This window comes from Ooceraea biroi, chromosome 6 (genome assembly GCF_003672135.1).
Source record: "Ooceraea biroi isolate clonal line C1 chromosome 6, Obir_v5.4, whole genome shotgun sequence".
Classification (NCBI taxonomy): Eukaryota; Metazoa; Arthropoda; class Insecta; order Hymenoptera; family Formicidae; genus Ooceraea; species Ooceraea biroi.
This window is the reverse complement of record NC_039511.1, coordinates 7,448,855-7,470,900: the sequence shown is the minus strand read 5'-3', so window position 1 is coordinate 7,470,900 and position 22,046 is coordinate 7,448,855. Positions and strand designations below refer to the sequence as shown.

The following is a 22,046-nucleotide window of genomic DNA, read 5'->3' as shown; positions in this document are numbered from 1 at the left end:
GCAAGTACAAGACGGTCTTCGACAAGGGCTACATGCCAAATTGGACGACCGAGGTATTCAGAATCATCAAGGTGCAGACGACTAATCGCGCGACCTATCTCATCGAGGATTCGCGTGGCGAGCCAATCGCCGGAGGATTCTACGAAAACGAATTGTATCGCGTTGCTAATCCGGACATATATCTTGTGGAAAAGGTTTTACGCAGGAAAGGTGCCGAGGTTTACGTGAAATGGTTGGGATTCGATGATTCGCACAATTCATGGATACACAAGGATAATGTAGTTTAGAAATATATTTCGTATTGTAGTGGAATATCTACGACAAAAAATATATACAATATCATATGAACATTACAAAACCTGTATTTCCTATCTACGCTAAGTACACACACTATTTACAATGGTGTCCGATAATGTCCCCATGGTAACGTGTCGTTAGAACCGGCTATACCATAACGCTTATCGTCATACAGACTTAGAGCGATTTTCGGCTCTGACACAGTGTACACCTCATGCAATTTTGATCTTATGCATGATTGGCGTCGCGTCACTTTCGTATGATCTTTCAGACACCGCGTGTAGTCCTTAAATGTTATCGCTTTCGATACGACATTACTCTTGACACCTTTCGCTTGTTTGGTGTCTTTCCTACCGGCCACTCTCACAGCGTACATCTTCGCTCTAAGCCCGACGAACTCTGTCATTATCGCGCCGTTGTTTTCGTCCTTCATCAAACCGGGTACCTTTTTATTTGCGAGTGGCATTCCATACGCATTATCGACCTCGTAATCGCTCGTATCGAATCTCGCAACATCATGTTTCATTTGCTCGTACACGTCGTCGCACTCGATATGGAAAATTAAACTATCCGTATCCATGTACATGATTTTGCATTTTTCGCGATAAAGAGGTACCATATACTCGTGATGAAATTTGTACAAACACGTCTTGGATATGTCGAGTATGCACATACCCACGTAGATTGGTTTGTTGAATTTCACCTGGAGTTTGCGCAGTTCAATCGCGACCAGGTTTTCCGAAAAGACGCTCCGGCTATGGAAATTTGGTTTAGCGATCAGTGCCTCCGCACCGTACCTTCCGTTCCATTTCGTTACAAGCTTTACATTCATATGATTGTGTACATTTTCCATAGTTTTTCCAAATACCGCGTTGTTCATCAATTTGTACAAATTTTTTTCGAAATCGTTGGTCGCGCGCATTCGAAATTGTGTATTGAGTTCAATGTACCTACGAAGCCATGCGGATTGCGCGAATTGTAATACGCGATGAATTTTTATTATCCGCAGACCGTGACGCGTATACTGCTGCAGGTTGCGATAGTGTATCACGTAACGTTCCTTATCATATAACGTTGCGAGCAACTTGTCCTGGCGCTTGCCCGGCGGCTTATCGCGCGTCGGACAGAATGGTAGGTCAGTGTGCGCATCGTGCAGATGCTGTGGATATTCGAGATCGACCTCGAGAATGTAACCGGTGGACGAATCAGGAGCGATAGAGTTCATGTCAAAGTCCGAGACGTCGTCGATCCATTGAAAATCTGCATAGGGCAGAGGTTGAGACATTGCCCAACCGTATAAATTATTAACGTCAAAGTACGTCAAGTACGACGATGGTTTCGATGGATCGTACGACTCCATGTATTTATTGTTGGCACGGGCGTACCTGTTTGAACACTGACTTAGGCCGCCGCGTATGCCGCGTTCTATGAACATAACCATATCGATATCGGTGAGCAGTTCGAAATTTATACGCGTATGCTTGAGCATCGCGTCCCACGTGAAGCCCGGTAGCGTATAGTAATATGCCGCATCGAGACCATAACTCGTGATACAACTGTCGCGAAAATTTTCAAAAATGTCGGCCAATAATAACACGTCAGTTTTCAAATACAAGTCGCTGTATTCGCCTAACGTTTGAATGGCGAACCGCTGCCAGATGTTCTCGGCGTGCGCGTAATCGCTCTCGGATATCGTGTCACCCGTTAAGGAACTGTAGAATGATTCTCGCGGTGGTAAGCGGGTATCTTGCAACTTTTCGGCGCAATCCACGTACTCGTACGGGAAGACGCCTTTTCGTGTCAATAGGTCGAAATCCTCGATTGATAAATTAGAGAATTCTGATCGTAAAATTTTGAGTTTGTCTTTGCTGAGAAACGATGCCAATTTATCCAGACTACTACTCAGAAATCGTAACGAATTAATAAAGCGCAATTTTACGTGGTTCCGAAATACTGCATCTGCCTCGTTAACATTTTTGGTAAACGAATGTATTTTTCTTTTGTAATAGGTAGTAGCTCAATTGTGCCCTTGAAATTACTAGCCAATTCTTTGATTATAAAATGTGAATCGTAGCCGAATAAATTGTGAAATACTATCGGAATAGTATAGGACTCTTTATAATTTAGATTACAATTTGAATGCGCAGGACCTCTGTACCTACCGGTCAGATGGCAATGATCGCGTACTCGCGTCTCGTCTTGCGCGAATGGCTCTTCGCAGATATGACAGTGCGTCGCGCTATGGTATGCTACTTCCTGTTCTCTCGTTAGATTTTCCATGGGCACATTAGCGGTTAGAATTGCTTTTACGCGAAATGCTAGAGCTTTCAGTTCTTCAACAAACCACGAAATGCAGTCGATGCCGCGACGATATCGATACGCGGATAATGAGTTGTCGTATGAACACCGCACGTAGTACGCAGCACTATATGCCTTGTGATGGTGATATGGGTATGTGCCGGATTTTTCCGCTCCTCTCTTCTCCAATGCACACTCCAAGTTGGCGTATACGACGAACGGCATCCGCTCCTTCCTGCTGTGGTTGCTGAAACACAGCCACTTGTCGTCCTCGTTCGGTAAAACGATGGCACAATCGTTTAGTTTTGTGCAATCTACGGAGTGGGCCTTCAATCTCCCGTTGGAGGAGAAGTAGTGCAGACACCTGCATGAATGAAGAGATCTATTACTTCTGGTCAAAAACAGCGTATTTTATTATAATACAACGTACTTACCGATCGCAAATATATTTTTTTCGTTTATTGCTGCTAAGTTGGATGCCAACTAGCCGAGATAGGTTCTTGATCCACGTGAAGTGGCCCAAGCCATTATCTTGTGGCACGTACAGTAGATTGATGTGCCGGGCCTTCTTATCATCGGTGAGACGCAGTGGAACGATACTTAATGATCCTTCTTTTTCATTTTTTTTGTTTCCGGCATTCATTCATATAGTATATGTTGATTGAGACATTGTTGAGCTCTTCAAACTTGTTGACTTGCTTCAATGTCATGGGAAATTCTATGCCTTGGAGGTTGAGTACTGTGGTATAATGGGGGTACGATGATTGCCGCTCTACGTGTCTTTTTGCCGGGTACAGAGCGGCAACCACTGACCATGCAAATCATGCGACATCGTTACTTTGCACGTTTACCACTGCTTTCTTTGCCATAATTTCCTCCGGCAATTTGACGTGACATCCCGCGTGCATAGGGTTATATTTGTTAACGTTAACCGTCAAGTCCAGTATACGCGACAACGCCCATCCACTGTCGCGTTCCTGGAATTCTTCAAGAGACGCCAAGGTGGGCTCGATAACGTATCGTGCAAACCACTCTTTCAGATTGGACGTACGAAAGAGTGCTCGGTTTCGCGTATTGATACTTTTATTGGCGGTCTTCTCACCCGCCACAAACTCGCCATTGAACACGGTATTCAATTTCACACTGTCATGTTCATTTATTACCTTTTGCACATGATCGAACACTATGATGCTAGCGTCTTCCAGAAATCGCCGTGGTTCGATATAGCCGGAATTTATCACAGCACCGGTTAAAATGCAGCTCTCGAACGCGGTCTTTATCTCTCTCCAAGAGAGTTCTTTGACACCGTTATTCCACCCTGCATACTCGCCACCAATATGTATAAAGCGTCTTTCTAATCGCTTCTTCAGTCCCTCGAGCCGCGCGATTCGAGCTACTACGGACTGTTTGTTTCCGATAGAGTCGCGACTGCGTTCTTCCAATTGCTCGATAAGGTCATCACACTGTTGTGTTCATGCGAAATATTCACCCAAGTTTGATACACGCGATGATTGTGCTACAATGTTCTGTTCTAGTTGAGTGAGGTTCTCCATTTTTTTCGCCTTTCCACTCCTTCAACGTGACCGATGTAACATGCGGCACTTTTGACACGTATACTGATATACTATTGCATATCGTTACCTATTATATGATTTACCACCCTATATCTTTTGTCTCACTCTAATGCACACGTGTTGAAAAATTTGCTTTACCGCATCTAAAATATCTTGCTAGGCTATATCGAATGTGCTCGCATATTTTACAGCTTAAGTTGCACGTGTCTCAATGTGATGATATACCTACTATTTCGTGAGGCTACACAAAAATGTAATTGCGTCATTTGATACCTTCTATGATACTTATCTAACCTATGCGACTAACTGAGGACTGCAGAAAAGTGCACTACAACGTTTAGGAGTAAATGTTTTTTTATTGCATGTATTTGTTACATATTAACAACGTATTTCAAAAGGCTAATGCCAATAACTCACAATCGATAAGTTCCTTGTCATCGAAATATTCGCTGTTTTGTATGGCAACGGTTATGTCATTAGGATTATCTACGCAACGTGCGACCTTACAGAACTGTTCGTACTTGTCATCTACATGGTCGGTGCAGCTCACTAACCAATTGTACATGTAATCGATACATTTATCGAGATTAAACAGAGTTGTTAGTGTCGATGCCATCATTATTGATCGCACGTTTGTTGCTTCGAACCGAACACACTTCGTATCGTTAAACGTAATAAATTCTACAGTTAGCGGCCCGATATATATAGGATCTACGGATCGTTTATCAGTTTTGGAAAAATACTCCTGGATTAAATGCTGATGTTCCATGAGGCCTTTCCAAGTTTCCATTCCGAGGATCAATTCATTCCCACGTTTGTCGCCCACAGCAATCTCCATGTAACTCGGACCATATTCCACGTTTATGCGAAATTCCAAATACTTGTGTTCCGTCGTTATCAACGCGTACCTTCTTCCTAGGATACGAACGCATCGTCGTCAGCGTTGTGATTGCGATGCTGCAGTATCACGCACTTCGGAAGTGACGGCCGGTGTGGAATTAGCACTGCGGAGAAATATTATAGGTATATTAGACATCACACCGTTGCTTATTATATCAATTGCTAAATATACTTACTAGCTTCGCTTCCTCCCTGCTGTATCGCAATTCTGCTCCATGTGTCTCTTGCTCCACATTGTTCCTTCTAGCTTCTTCTCTTCAGATCTAATCGTGCTCGTTCCACTGAACAACTAATGTTTGTAACATTCGCTCTTCTCTTTAAATATACGTTTAACCCCCACCCCTCCCCTCCCTCCTCTTCGCGCACACTTACGAGCCTAACCCATAGCAGTCCACTTGGACCTGAGACGTCGAATTGCACAATCAGCGCATTTTTCGTAGCAGCCGGACGTCGGCGCTCGCGTTGTGGAATATTCTCCGCATGCATTTTTTTCGCCGCGAACGTGTCATCTTTAATCATACTTTAACATCCACTCATCCGATTTCATAGCAGCCGGACGTCGGCGCTCGCGTCTTATCACCGCGAAACACGTGTACAGCAAAGAGGGTATCGGTTACGTCGCGCACGTGCGAACCGCGACATCGGTTCGTTGACAAAATGCTAACTGTTACATCGCACGTTGCGCACAATGGGGGTTTCTCTTACATCGCGCACGTACCGTGCATCCTCCCCCTCGCCCCTGCCCGCGGGTTGGGTCAGCAAAAAACTGTCACGATCCCTGCGGGTTGGGTCCGCGAAAACCCCCTTGGTTAGGTTAGGTGGTCACGGTCCTCCCTCCCCCCTCCCGCGGGTTGGGCCAGCAAATACTGTCGCGTGTGGGTTAGGTCAGCAGTCCTCCCCCCTCCCCGCGACCCCCTCGCCGTGTGACGTTGTACCTCCCCTCCCCCGCTGACTCAGCCCCCCTCAGATCCCTGGGTTAGAATCAGCCTCCCCTAACCTACTCCCCGGACTTTTGCGTATTCCCTGACACCTACGCAGACTCTAAACGCGTACACCGGCCGTTCCCATCACCTAGGGTCCACGGACGCAACTCCTGCTCCGGTTACACCTGAAAACTCCACACTCCGCCCTTCCTGCGAAATGAAGACTCGAAATGCTGGCTCGAACTCCACCGAAAAATCGCGAGGTTAACGCAAGCACAATCTCACTTCTGAAGCTGTAAGAGGAACGAGAGAAAAATGTACGGAGCACGAATAGCCGAGGCCGAGAATCGAACCCGGGTCTTTCGCTTGCCGGTCGACTGCTCTGTCCGTTGATCTACCCCGAACTCCCGCTTACCGACACTTCTCCTCGTCCACTTATTGTCGAGGATGGTAAACACCGATCGGTCGCTTACAAACTAATGTTGATGAAATCGGATAACTTCATTGCACAGACAGATTGCACATGTAACGAATATAAAACAGAAATAATGCGAAATAACAATTGAACATTTCGAATTTCGCGGTATTTCTGCTTTATGGCGCATGCTCATATCTCAGTATCTCGTCGATATGACAGATTTCCTAACCTAAATGGTGCCCAATTTTAACTATTAATATCTCATTTCGTAGGGCAGAGTGACACTTTTCCCTTCTCAAACACTTGTTTTTACGCGAAAACATATCGATTGAGTACATTTTCATGCAAATTTAAGGTGAGCGGGTCAAAGTCAACATTTACTTTTTATAATTATAATTCCCAAATTAATAGTTGTACTCAACACCTCACAATCAGTTGCCATTTTGACGATTAAAGTTTCCACATTATGCGCCAGTAATAGTAATGTGTAAACGCTTAAAGCTTGCCAGTTTAATGGCAATGGTTTTTGGCGCCACTAACCATTGCGTGTGTAAACTCCGCTTTAGAAAAAATTTGTTTCTCATCAAGAGGACTTGAACTCAGTACCTGCCGGTTACAAGTCTAGCGCTCTAACAACTAGACTACACTGACAAGGGGACGACGCGACGTTCCCCTCACCGATGTGGATGAAACTTTACATACGTGTAGTACTTGACAAAAGAAGTTTATGGAACAAGCCACTCGACGCGCCTCTCAAGCGTTTGGATTTTCAATACATTGCAAATTGATGTGTATCTTCTAGTACCTGTGCAGCGCACCAAGTTTTCAGCCGAATGCGTGGCGTAGCAGACAGCGCGCCAGCTTTGCAAGCGCGAGATCGCTGATTTGAATCTCGCTGTCGGGCTTTTTTCTTCTTCTTTTCCTTCTCCGGTATAAAATCTTCCTCATCATCCTCATCAGCATCGACCTCGTGGAAAACATTTTCTTCGTCACTCTCATCCAGTAAAATGAGCTCCTCGTCCGTTAGTAATTTTTTTTCACCAAGCATTTCGACAGCACCATGGTACAATTCTTCTCCGATTAACATTGCTTCTTTAGAAATTGAAGAAGACGATTCCGTCGGGACAAGATCATTTTCGAGAAGAAGCTGTTCAAAGTACACTACTGCATCTTTTAATCTTTTTTTCGCTACATCACTATGCAGCGAGTTATCGTCCACTTCACTATCCGGCATTCTTGACGAACCGGGCACCGATTCCATTTTGCTGTCGTGTTGCTACTCCGAAAGATAACTGTGAACTGTGGCGTGACGCTACTTTCACATTCTAACCGTTAGTAGCTAGCGCTTCGTCTCCCTTCGCTTTAACAAAGGATGTACGAACCGACCATAAATCTCTCTTTCTCTCACTCCCTTTGAAAGAAAAGAAGAATAGACTGGCGGCCCGGAATAGAACATTCGAGAAGTGCGTCGACTACTCGTCGTTGAAATATTTTGGAGAACCGTCTTTATTCCCGAGTCGAAGAAAGTCACGTAATAAATATTGAAATTAGCATACATATTGTATATATAAAGAGACATAATGGAACATTAGTAATAATAGAAAAAATATAATATTATTAATAATAGCAATAATATAATATTATTAATAATAGAAAACAACATTAAATAATAGGAAATAAATTAAATAATAATAGAAAAAAAGCCCAACAGCGAGATTCGAACCAGCGATCTCGCGCTTGCAAAGCTGGCGCGCTGTCTGCTACGCCACGCATTCGGCTGAAAACTTGGTGCGCTGCACAGGTACTAGAAGATACACATCAATTTGCAATGTATTGAAAATCCAAACGCTTGAGAGGCGCGTCGAGTGGCTTGTTCCATAAACTTCTTTTATCAAGTACTACACGTATGTAAAGTTCCATCCACATCGGTGAGAGGAACGTCGCGTTGTCCCCTTGTGAGCACCGTTTTCCTTTGTGAGAATTTTACTTTCGTTGGCTGGACATCTTACCATAAAAAAACTCGATAACTTCGAAACGACTTACTTGAAGTGGATAAAATTATGCTTTGAAAAGGCCTGAAGAAGGGCTATAAGGATATGTAATAAAAATAGGGTGTTCCATTTAAAAAATTCAACGTGACATTATTCGGACCTTGGCAGCGCCACCCAAGGTCAACCTGATAAAATCAGTGTGTAGATCTTTTTAAAATCTACAACTTTTGTATAAAACATTTTTTCAGAAAACGCCATCCTTTTGAGATATTCTGCCGTCTCGGTACTTTTTCTACACTCTGTATGGGATTTATAAGTATTTTATTAAAAATGTAATAACAGAATAATAATAACAAGAATAACAGAAACAAGAAATACAATGGAGTGCTGCTATCAAGGACTGGTACAGACTACGAGTGCCTTTTTACTCCTCGCGCTTTTCTACTCCTCGCGCTTTTGTAGCTTATCCAATCCTTCACATCAGCGAAATATACAGAAGTGCTATAAGGGAGACCGATAATACATTGGCGGTTTGTTAGCGGCCCGCAAAAACAAAACAACTGTGTGATCTATTCGCCATACGCATTGAGCTAGTCGCGTACGCCGCTAATAATCCAAGCGGTACACGTGTTTGATCCTACATTTTCGGCCGTCCTGTAAAGCATTCGCCCCCGAATGCACGCAGTCGCAATCATTTATTAATCGTCATTTGTATGTTCACTTTCTCCTTCGTCTTCGCTTTCTATCTCGTCAGCATCATCGAAATGCACCCAAGACTTCATATGATCAGCTAAGGTAGAGGTTTCCTGTGGTCCCTCGTGCTCGCCTACCTTTGCAACTGTGTCAATCGTTACGCATCATCTTAGGGATACGATAGAGATCTATAAACGAAACTACGAAATTTAAATCCTGGATTAGGTTGAGTACGCTTGATAGCAATAAGATCTCCATCTCCGTGTATTTTAACGCTAGTTTTCTAAAACTAGCGTTAAAATACTAAAACCTAGTGCGGGATAATGACCTCTATACTGTATGTCAATATCATGTTCTTTCTTCGCGTGGACAACTGAAAATTCGTGCAAAATCATTAAACTTTTTTTGTTAATAACTTTTTAATAAATAATGACTGCCAGATAAGAGCTTCAGAATGGTACTCAGGAACATGACCTTAACAACATATGTCAAGGTCAAAGTGATTCGAGCTGCTTTTCCTAAACTGCATAATTACCTTCTATTCGTTTTTTCCTATACTATCCTTTCCTATACTATCCTTCCATGTGTCTAACCTCACTTGTCCCATTCGTATGAGAGGAACTTCTTCCATTATTCTTTTTTTCTTCACCCCTCACACCTACATTCTCGTCCTCCCATCATTCTCACTTTCTTTGTCATGATGAAATCTGTTACCACCTTTTATCTACCAAATCTCTATCGTTTTCCTCTTTCTCCTGAGCTCTATCATATATCTTTCCATGAAGTGTATCTCGTCGTCTTACTTTACTTATACTTTCTTGCAGATTACATTCTTTACTTTCTATGTCCTTCGAACTTTTCCATTCCTCTATCTCCGTCACTTCTTCCTCCTCTACCGCCGTCTCTATGCTACTCAACGGTCTTCTCACGGAAGGCAAAGGAATTTTCTTCGGCCTCTTTTCAGCTTGTCGACTCTCTTTCAGTATTTTCTAATATTATCTCGTCCGTCTGTTTCAAACAAACTCTACAAAACTCTAAAAAGGACTCCTTTTCTTAAAACTCAAATCTCAATATCTCAGTTCGCGTGCAACGTCTGCCATTCCGCTAAGTCCCATCGTCTTTGATACTATTTTGTAAAGTTATGTTACCAACCTCGCCAAATTATTATAACACATCTTAAATCTTAAGATTGACATTTCAAATCCCATTAAATGGCGGGAAGATATTTAAATTTAAAGCGGAGTCATGTTTTATCGAATTTAAATTAAATGTAAATTAAACTTACATTTAAAATTTTAAAGTAAAACCATCAAATTTATTTATGCATTTATTAGCTTTTTGTTAAATGGATTAGTAATATCATCAAATATTATATTTTTATACTTTTCTCTTATAAAATATTTTAAAATAAAGTTAAAGAAACAGTGCGATAAACTTATGCACGTTTTCATAGGAACACACGCCCGGGTGCACAAGCACACACACACATACACACAGGGAGAAAAGAGGAGCGGGATAAAGAGAGAGAGACGCACAGATATACACAGCACTAAATGTGTATCTTTACATGTTCCATAAAATAAACAGATTTATATAGTTACATATACAGAATGTATCAGTGAACCATGAGTACTTTTGGAAAGCTACCAGTTCTAAATCACTTAATCGATTCTTATGAACGTTGGATGAAAGTATTAAGGAAGGATGACATTTTTATTTGGTGCCACTGATGATCGTGAGCGTCGTTAAAGGAGTTTCATCAGGCCTCAAAATCGAGTGTTACGTTCAGAGTTCCGAATCAGGTGAACTCGAGAAGAAAGGGCGCAACAGAAACCCCTTCTCGTGTATGGCAGTACTCAGACTAACACACGAGTCGAGTCGACCAGTGTACTCCGGCTTTAGGGTCAACGACCTGAGGGTCGACCTTACCCTAGGCTCGGAAAGTTTATCCGTTGGTCCTTTTTAGGTCAGAGAACTGAATCCCTGAGGATAGGACCCGCACGATCTGTCGTGGGAAGGAAGTGAATGGAGGAAAATTAAATAAATGAGAAAATTTCTTTTTTGTTAACAATTTAACAAATTACATATATTTAGTAAATACAATATATACAAGGTGTTAAAAAAGGATCACATATTTTGATAGCAGATAGTATTGATCAAAACAAGAAAACAAATCTAATTAACATGGATCCTACAATTATAATACAATATCTTTAAAGATACAAGCTATTTTTCTATTTGAGCTCTTTGTCCTTTTCTTATTTATTAGTCATGTCATCTCTACAATGTAATAAACAAAAAAGTATTTACTAGTTTAGCAGTCAGCATTAGAGGAGGTGCTCTATATGGTTCCTATTTACTCTCACGCATGTTTCAGCCCTACATCTCAGAGATTCACGTATTCTTTCAACTATCTGGTTGGTCTGAGATTTGCTGAAACGCATTGAAAATGTGATCTTGCAGTGTTTGTATATCATCGACAGTCATTTACTACTAAACTACTAAAAACTTTTTTGTTCGGCTAATAAGAAAAGGACAAAGAGCTCAAATAGAAAAATAGTTTATTTCTTTGAAGATATTACTTGTAGGACCCCATGTTAATTAGACCTTTTTTTCTTGTTTTGGTCAATACTATCTGTTATCAAAATATGTGACCTTTTTTTAACACCCTGTATATATAGTGACGTCAAAAATACAGAAACAAATGAGTTGCGAAATAAAAAAGTTGAAATACATTTATATTTGTTGCATTTTTAAACTAAAAAACTAATGAAGTGGCAATTTGCGGTACACAAATGTTAAAAATTCCACTGTTACCCCGACTCGAAGTCGAGAAAAAAATCTATGAATCAAGAGAGTGGGGATGAGGACGGAATGCTGTCGGTGCCTGGTGATTAGCAGGACTCCAGAGTTGGATCCTGCGTATTGGAGTGCGTCTCTGAGCTCCGCCATGTCGACAAAGTCAGGCCCGAGGAGGAGGGAATTGAGGGAAACGGGAAGGGTGTAAGTTGGGAACAAATCAAGGAACCGCTCGTGTCAGTCCAATACAGAACGGCGGGAGAAATCACGGATGTAGACTAATGGGGGAGCAATGGTGCATTGTCTTTCTCCGATAATTTCGACTAAGGATTTTGGGGAAGGAATAGGGGAATCGGAAAGCTCTTCCAGGTCCGTGGAGGAGATGGGAGAGTAGCAGCGGAAGCAGCTGGGGAGGAAGAGGGAGAGAACTGGGGAGAAGAGAATGGAGAAACACGGGTGGAACAGGGTGGAGAGATGGAACAGGACCCGCAAGGAGAAGACGACGAACGTGAAGAGGAATTAGGAGACGAAGAAGAGGGAGAAAACGAAGAGCAAGAAGATACGGGGGAAGGTATGCGAGGGAAAGACAGCGGAATACCTCCGGTTGCGTTATTTATTTTCGGTAGTTCGCTGTCTGATGACGTCTCGAGGGATTCTCTGCAGGTGTTCCCAACCGGTCCCGAAGGGGGTGTCGCACTCCTGGATTCGCGGGGCCTTTTGTAGAGAACCACTTAAAGGGGAGAAACGGAATAAGTATAAAGGGATAACCCGATAGATAAAAATCCAGCGGTAACGAGAAAAGGAAAGAGAGATAAGGAGAGTAAGAAGGAGTGAGAGTCGGTGAAAATCGAATAATGGGGAAACACGAGCAAGAGAAAGAAGAGAAAGAAAGGAAAAGAGTATCAAACCACTAAAGAAAGTAAAACGTAAGGATCGCTTACTTGATATGTTCTGGTTGGTATGTTCTTAAATTGTTCAGTTGACTTCGTATTCGCGGCTGCACTGATATCCCAGGACAGGGCTAGAGAGCGTGCTGGGTGATGACTTGGCACTACTTCACTTTTTTAAATTTACTGGCACCTTTTATTACGAGGATGACTCTCATGCCGTGTCTTCACCCTTCTACCGTCCGAAATCTTGACGGGCGAAGGATGTAGAAGGGCAGAGATACGGTACGAGAGTCATCATCCCTACCACATCCGCTCCACATGCTATCGAGGTGAGCTTCTGGTATCACTGTCACTCGGATGAGCGGCGCGAGCACTTGCCGATCTCAGGCCTATGCAGATTGTTTCCATGATTTCCAAATATTTAACGTCTATTCCGATTTCAAATTCTTTCACTGCAATAATTAATGGTGTCTAATAGTATTTAATAGTAATTTTATACGAAAAATTAAGACAAAATCAAAATATCTGAATATGATGATGAAACAAAAGTCAGAATCGTTGTCAAATATGCGGCGAATGGCGAATATGCTATGCGCAAAACACAACGCGCATTGCGAAGGAAATATGACATAGCGCCACGAGATATGACGATTCGTCGCAAATTTACAATAATCTTCTCACGAAAGGCGAAGTTACTTTACCATGAGGGGATAGTAATCGAAATGTGCGAACGGAACTTAACATTTGTCGGGTGCACGAAGAAGTTAATAGGTTCACCGAGAATAATAATCCATCCATCCACGACGTTTCTCGCGAACTCGGAATAAGCCATACGTCGGTCCATCGAATTTTGAAGAGTGATCTTCATTACAGAGGATATCATTTTCAGCCCAGGCAACCACTCAAAGAGACAGATTACGCGCGTCGTGTCGAAATGGCACGAATCTTTTTGCAAGCTGAGGATCCTCAATTTTTTGATAGGGTACTTCTCACTGACGAGGCAAAATTTAATTTGAGTGGTGCAGTTAACGTTCATAATTGTATTTTTTGGACGGGAAGAAACCCGCACATGGAATATGAATCCTCATCGACCTTCATGGTGTTATGGTCTGGCCTGGTGTATGGTCAGGTGGCAAAATCGGGTTATATTTTTTTAAAGGTCGGGTCAGTGGAACATCGTACCTTGAAATGCTTCAAACATACGTTGTTTCAAGATTTCCAATCGAAGAGAGGGTGTGGTTCCAATAAGATAACGCACCTGCTCATACGAAAAACTATGTGCGTCGTTATCTTGATGCACACTTTTCTTGTCGATGGATCGGGCTAGTAGAATGGGCTCCTCGTTGACTTGACATGAATGTCTGTGATAATTTTTTGTGGAGTTATCTCATAGATAAGGTGTTTTCAAAGGACCCGAAACCTCGAAATCTCGATCAATTGCGGCAAGCAATTACCGAGGAATTTAATAATATCCCACAAAAAATGATTGCAGCGGCATGTCGGGGAACTGCTGAGCGCTGTAATCAACTCATAGAGATGGAAGGTCATTCCATCCAAATCAGAGTCGTCGATAGAAGATAAGCGATGGCAACCAAAAAGTACAAATGTTCAAAAAATTAATATGTATTCTTTCTTTGTTCCTTCTAAATAAAGGTTACATTTGCAAAATAATCGTTTTATTTATTTATGACCACCAAAATATCATTTGTTTTTGACTAACCGATACTGGGGAGGGTACTGGAGAAAGAAAAACAATCTTCTGCTTAAGAATGTGTGAAATTTTTCATCAAAAAAGGGATTGCATAATGAGGTGAACCGACATGTTGAATCATCATAACTTTTGAACCGCTTGTTAGAAACTTATGTGCTCGTTCCGCATCTTCTTCATCGTGACTAGAGGAGGCTGTTTGATGGCAATCCTATAAAATAAATATTATTATTATCGTTATTATTATCTTATACTATTATTATCATATTATTATTATACTATTCATATAACATTATGAAATTTGACACAAATTAGTATCGATTGAAGTGGAAAAGAATGGCATACGAAAGAAAATTCTGCGCATGCTCAAATTAAAAATTTCCAATTTCTCGATTTTGAGGCCTGATGAAATTCTTTTAATGACGCTCACGATTATCATCAGTAGCATCAAATAAAAATTTCATCCTTCCTTAATACTTTCATCCAAAGTTCATAAGAATCGATCAAGTCGTATAGAAATGGTAGCTTTCCAAAAGTACTCATGGTTCACTGATACATCCTGTATATTAGAATATACATTACATGATTAAAATTATATAATATGTTTTAACGAATTTCTTTCGAAGTAAGGTAAAAAATGTCATTTTCTGGTTTTCAATAATATCATAATTTACTGTGATAAATATGTTTGGACTACTATCAGTCCAGATCAATTTAAGTATACTAATAGTTTTGTAGATGAAGTTCAATATACAGTTCGATATTTAATTTGTAAATCAAATATTACAATGGCTTGTGCAACAATTTGTGGAGGTTTTCCATTGCTATACGTAAGTAATAATTATAGTTTTTAGCTTCAAACGTTTGCTTTTATATTATTGATTACTTGCACATGTATCTGAAATATATTATAAAAGAAGAACTTAATTTAACTTGCACTAAAAAAGAAATGATAATATTTTTTATAATGGCTACATATATTAAGTTGTTCATTAAGTTCTGCGGTTTTTTTGCCCTAAATTAAAACATAAATCTATTGTACTTACATATTTATTCAATCTAGAATGTATTGTTTATCTTGATCGACCACCTTCTGCCAACGTTCTGGAAGGGACATAATGCCGCGTTTGTAGAAGTCGCGCGACTTCTGCGCGAAAAAGTCCTCCAAGTACGTTTGAATATCGTCCACTGAATTAAAGCGCTGCCCGTCGAGATTGTTTTGGAGTGACCGGAACAGATGGTAATCCGACGGCGCAAGGTCTGGGGAGTACGGTGGGTGCTGCATGACTTTCCAGTCAAAGCACTTCAACTTCTTCTTGGTCACCAAAGCAGTGTGTGGTTTGGCGTTGTCGTGGTGGAAGACAACGCCCTTCCTGTTCGCCAATTCCGGCCGCTTCTCCGCCACTGCCTGCTTCAATTTTTCTAACTGAGCGCAATACTTCTCGGCGTTGATGGTCTAACCGCGCGGAAGCAGCTCGAAGTACAGGACGCCTCGCCAATCCCACCACACACTCAGCATCACTTTCTTCGGATGCAAATCCGCTTTGGCAACCGATTGTGACGACTCACCCGAACCGCACCATGACCGCTTGCGTCGAATGTTGTTATATACCACCCATTTTTCATCTCCCGTGACCACCCGTTTGAGAAAGGCCTCCAGCGAGTTCCATTTCAGCAGGGATTCACAGATCATGACGTGGTCCAAAATGTTCTTTTCGGTGAGCTCGTGAGGGACCCAAACATCTGCTTTTTTCGACATCCCAAGCCGTTTTAATCGCTGCGCAACCGTTGTATGGGCGATGTCGAAGCGCTCCGCGATCTCCCGCGTCGTCAGGTGTCGGTCTGCTTTGATTGCGGCCACGATTTGGTCGTCGTCAGTGGTGGATGGACGACCGGAGCGAGCAGCATCGGAGACGTTTACATCTCCGGAACGAAAGCGCGCAAACCAACGCTGACAAGTGTCAGCGCTTATGGCCGAGTCCCCGTACACGCCACATATCTCACGTTGTGCGTTCGTCGCTTTTACTCCTTTGCGGAAGAAAAATAGCAAAATGTGCCGAAAATGCACCTTTTGATCCTCCAATTTCAATGAATAGCGCGTACATACAATACGTCAAAACACAACAAAGACTGGCGAAATGTCAAGCGTTGTTTAACCTGTCACGGAGTATGCGGCAATCCGCGGTTCAGGCGATGCATGCTATCTTTTTCAATGGACAAACGCTATCTATCGAGAAAACCTCAGAACTTAATGAACAACCTAATAATAAAATGTTGATTTGCTGCTTGCAATTTCACAACAATTGTGCAAAAGAAATGTCATCTTAGAATTCATTAAAGAATATAATAATCAGGAATATAATAATAAAAACGAGTGGTTTCTGAATCATATAATAGTATTAGAAATTAGAAAGCAATAGTAAAGTAGAAAAGATATATTTTTAAAATAGAACAAATACAAAAGCTGTTTATAGAAACGAACTTTTGGCTGTACTGAATATCTAGATATTAAAAAGAGCAATATGTAATAATTTTCAATTCTGATTACTATTGAGTACTAATAAAAGTTCGAAGCATTTTGAAACGAAATTCTAAGAAAAATTATTATACAAGGTGGTCCTGAAATAGTCGGTCAAAATTAAGGATTGAATTGGGCTCGTCATAAGGATGAAAAAAGTTCCCATAAACGTTAGTCCAACAACGCATCCTTCAGGAGTTACGATTCATTTAATTATCAATATGACTCATTTAATTATCAATTTCGAAAAATAAATACTTTTAAACTTTTGATCGTACTTACTATGATTTGTGCTTTTTTAATTAATGTATTCAAGATTTCTTCCTATGAGGGCACCTAAAGACTCTTGTTTTTGTAACTCCAATGAATAACGTAGAGGAATTACGATATCGCATTATCAACAGCTACGAAATTATAAGAAATACGCCAGGAATCTTTGAGCATGTTAGACAGTCAATGGTTAGACGGATGGAAGCGTGTGTTTTCGTTAACGGTAGACATTTTCAACAACTTCTGTAAATAAAAATAAAGTTTTTTCCTTTCATAGCCTTCCATTCTTTTGAATCAGGTATTAATGATTAAATGAGTCGTAACTCCTGCGGGATGCGTTTTTGGACTAACGTTTAAGCGACCTTTTTTCATCCTTATGACGAGCCCAATCCAATCCTTGATTTTGACCAACTATTTCAGGACCACCCTGTATACACGTATGTGTGTAAATATTTATTCAACCATTATACATAGTATATATAGATGTTACGTCCAGAGCTCCGTGAGCTCGAGGAAGGGCGCAACCAGACGCCTCTCGAGCTTCGTAGGCACTTAGCCGCAGAAACGTGAGTCGAGCTGACTGATACGCTCCGATGTTTTAGGGTCAACGACCAAAGTCAACTCTACCCGAACAATCGAAACGGTCAGCTCGTCGGTCCCTTTTAGATAAGGGAATTGAATCCCTTTTATCAGAGATAGGACCTGTACGATTTGTTGCGAAAGGGAGAGATGGACAGAGGTCAATCACAATGAAAATTACTCGTCTTTTTTTCTTTTAATTTACCACATTATATTTATGAAATAATAATAATTGTGGGTAATTATGCATAATAGGGGAGCCAGTTCCGATTACCTTGACCTTGACATATGTTATAGAGGTCACCCTCCTGAGTGACCTTCAGAAGATTTTAGCCGGCGGTCATTGTTTATTAAAAAATTTATAACCAAAGAAGTGTAATAATTTTGCACAACTTTTCAGCTATCTACGCTCTTTCACAGCCCGCTTCGCGGGAGGGCGGGGGGCAGGGGCTTCGCCCCTCCCCCCCGCCGGAGCCAGTATAACAGATTTCACCGTACAGAGTTCAAATTATTTTATATATTTGTGTATTTGACACCTTATATAGAATATACGTGTTTGTATTACTATATTGTGCGCTGATATTATGTTGTGTTTACCTTTTCGACATTCCTCCGAATTCAGCTAATAGAATGAGCCAGTATAGGATAGGTTGTCGTACGATTAACATTTAATACGTGGAAGATGAATTTCTATGAATTTCTAGCTTATGAATACACTTAAATTAAATAAAAATTGATATATCTTTGTTCTTGAGGTTTCTTGACAAAAACCTAACCTAACCTAACCTAATCTAACCTGGCTCGCCCCTCCCCCACCGGAATCCGTGCCGTGTACCACGTGATCAAACTCTGTACGGTGAAATCTGTTACACTGACTCCGGCGGGGGGGGGGGGGCAAGCCCCTGCCCCCAGTCCTCCCGTGAAGCGGGCTGAAAACGAACGTATGTGCCCAAGGCTCCACTTTCGGAAAATATAACCTAACCAAAGTTGGGTTAGGTTAGGTTTGTTTAGGTTAGGTTAAAGCACAGAATAATTTGTACTTATATTAAAAGAAACTATTCTATATATTAACGATTCACTGCTTTAAATGGCTTCAAAATAACTACTACATTTTCGAAATTTCTTTTTTTAATAACTTTTAATAAACAATGACCGCCGGCTAAAATCTTCTGAAGGTCACTCAGGAGGGTGACCTCTATAACATATGTCAAGATCAAGGTAATCGGGACTGGCTCCCCTATTATGCATAATTACCCACAATTATTATCATTTCATAAATATAATGTGGTAAATTAAAAGAAAAAAAGACGAGTAATTTTCATTGTGATTGACCTCTGTCCATCTCTCCCTTTCGCAACAAATCGTACGGGTCCTATCCCTGGTAAAAGGGATCAATTCCCTTACCTAAAAGCAGGGATCGGCAAAAAATTAATAATAAATTAATATTACTTGAGTATTTAATTATTTATTTAACAGGAAAAAATAATTCCCGATTAATTGATTAATCAGTAATCAAGATAAGCAATTTTTTAATTGCTCGGTTAATCAGTAATCAAAAAGAACAATTTCTTAATTACTCCATTAATCAGTAATCAATATAAACAATTTTTTAATTACTCGAGTAATCAGTAATCAAAGTGAAGAAGTTTTTAATTATTTGATTAATCAGTAATTATAGTATAAAATCTTTTTGTTACTTGATTAATCATTAATAAGAACGAAATAATTTTAATTACTTGATTAATCAGTAATCAGACCGAAAATTCTTTCATTACTCAGTAATCAGTGTCAGATGTTCCTTGATTAGTTAGTTGATTTTTTCTTGATTATTTAAGTAGTCATCAGCGTACAGCACCAATTATATATAGAAAAAAATTAATTCAACGCAATATTTTTCTAATAAAATTAGTTGAAGAAGGATTTTTTATAACTTATAAAAAAATAATTTAAATAGTGAAATTTTTCTGTTTTTAACAAATATGTAATCTGAACGAAAAAGTTTTCGTTTATGTAAAAAAATGTCGCGGAATTCAGTGATTGTTTCTAGGAGTGCAGTACCTAAAGCAAACATTCAGTGAATAGTGTAGAAATACTTATCAACAAATTGATGAGTGCTAATTATAATTTGTAATTATAGTTGTGGCAGATAACAACAAAAGTATTCATTATTAATTATGCATTATGAATTGAGGGCTATGAATTATGAAGTAAATTCTGACTTGAGATTTCAAGATCACGAAGACAAATCAAATATTGAAATAACTTTAGGAATTACTGCGTATGAAATCGAGTTTCAACGTTTTTGTCAAGAGAAGAAAAATGATTTATCGAGTTTGGATGCCTATCCTATCATCAAATCAGCATTTCTTTAACTTAATACTTTGTTACCATCTTCAGCTCCAGTCAAAAGAATGTTTAGGTTCACCACAATGTTTAATATTGCGAAATTCAATCGTCTCCCAGATGAAAACTTTGAAAAAAGAGTACTTTCAAAAGCAAAATGTACCTTCAAGAGTAAAAAATAAAAAATACTTGATATTGCTACTTTTAGTTCTCATCAATTTGATTATATTTCTTTATATACTATTCACTGAATATTTGCTTTAGGTACTGCTCTCATGGAAACTCATGGAAACAATCACTGAATTCCGCGACAATTTTTTACATAAACGAAGACTTTTTCATTAATTACATATTTGTTGAAAACAGAAAAATGTCGCTATTTAAATTATTTTTTTATCAGTCATAAAAAATCCTACTTCAACTACTTTTATTAGAAAAATATTGCGTCCAATTTCATTTTTTTCTGTATGTAATTATTGCTGTACGCTAATGACTACTTAAATAATCAAGAAAATAATCCAGAAAAAAATCAACTAAATAATCAAGGAACATCTGACACTGATTACTGAGTAATGAAATAATTGAACAATTTTTCGGTCTGATTACTGATTAATCAAGTAATTAAAATTATTACGTTCTGATTACTGATTAATCAAGTAAAAAAAAGATTTTATACTATAATTACTGATTAATCGAATAATTAAAAAATTGTTCACTTTGATTACTGAGTGATCGAGTAATTAAAAAATTGTTTATTTTGATTACTGATTAATCGAGTAATTAAGAAATTGTTCATTTTAATTACTGATTAACCGAGCAATTAAAAAATTGTTTATCTTGATTACTGATTAATCAATTAATAAAAAATTTCTCGAAGTTGATTATTGATTATCAAAATAATTGTTAATCAAAGCTGAAAATATCGATGATGCCGATTCCTGCCTAAAAGGGACCGACGAGCGGACCGTTTCGACTGTTCGGGTAAAATCGACCTCAGGTCGTTAACCCTAAAACAGCGGAGCGTATCGGTCAGCTCGACTCGAATTTCTGCGGCTAAGTGCCTACGAAGCTCGAAAGGCGTCTGGTTGCGCCCTTCCTCGAGCTCACAGAGCTCTGGACGTAACAATGGGAAGTCCTACCACACGCCGCGTATTCACCAGATTGTGCTCCTTCCGACTATCACTTATTCCGATCCATGCAGCACAACCTTGCTGACCAGCACTTCACATCATATGAAGAAATTCAAAAATGGCTCGATGAGTGGATTGCGTCGAAGGATATTTCTTTTATTGCGGAATTCACTTGTTGCCCGAAAAGTGGGGAAAAGTTATAACTAACAATGAAAAATATTTTAAAATATAATTTAACGTCTCTCTACAATAAACGTGTTTTTTTGCAAAAAATCCCTCAAAAGTAACCGGAACACCTAATATTACATTCTGTTATGATACTATTGAGAAATATAGCATGAAGAAATATTTCATTTATTGTTAATAATAAATTATTAATTAAAGTTCCTTTTTTAAAACTAAGGACTTTTTCAAGGAAATCTCTCCTGTATGAATACTTTTTGCACTCACTGTATGAGACATGTAAAAAGCGGTCAGCAAAAGAGATTCGGAAAGGATCTCACAAGAGAACCACATTTAACACTTTGCAACGATTCTCAAACATTTGGCAACGTTGCCCCAGGTTATGCAAGATGATATTGATTATAGATTTATTTATCATAAGAAGAGTTGCATTTTTTATTGTTATCGACAAGATCAAACTGTATCAAAAATTATCGCCAATGATGGAATTCGTATTTGACGCCACAAGTGTGAAAAGCCCGAATTTTTAGGC

General features: G+C 39.8%; 1 protein-coding gene across 10 annotated transcripts in view; it reads left to right on the top strand.

Annotated features, from left to right (window-relative positions):
• The window catches only part of LOC105287899 (odorant receptor 49b-like), a 133,411-nt gene that overhangs the window by 22,571 nt on the left and 88,794 nt on the right, over positions 1 to 22,046 (top strand). For all 10 annotated transcript variants that reach the window (XR_003406662.1, XR_003406664.1, XR_003406665.1 and 7 more), the window contains one exon: positions 15,222 to 15,321. Coding sequence is in view for 4 of the 10 variants with exons in the window: in XM_026970382.1 (XP_026826183.1) it covers positions 15,222 to 15,321 (100 nt within the window). In the remaining 6 variants the exon portion in view is untranslated. The remainder of the gene's footprint in view (positions 1 to 15,221; positions 15,322 to 22,046) is intronic.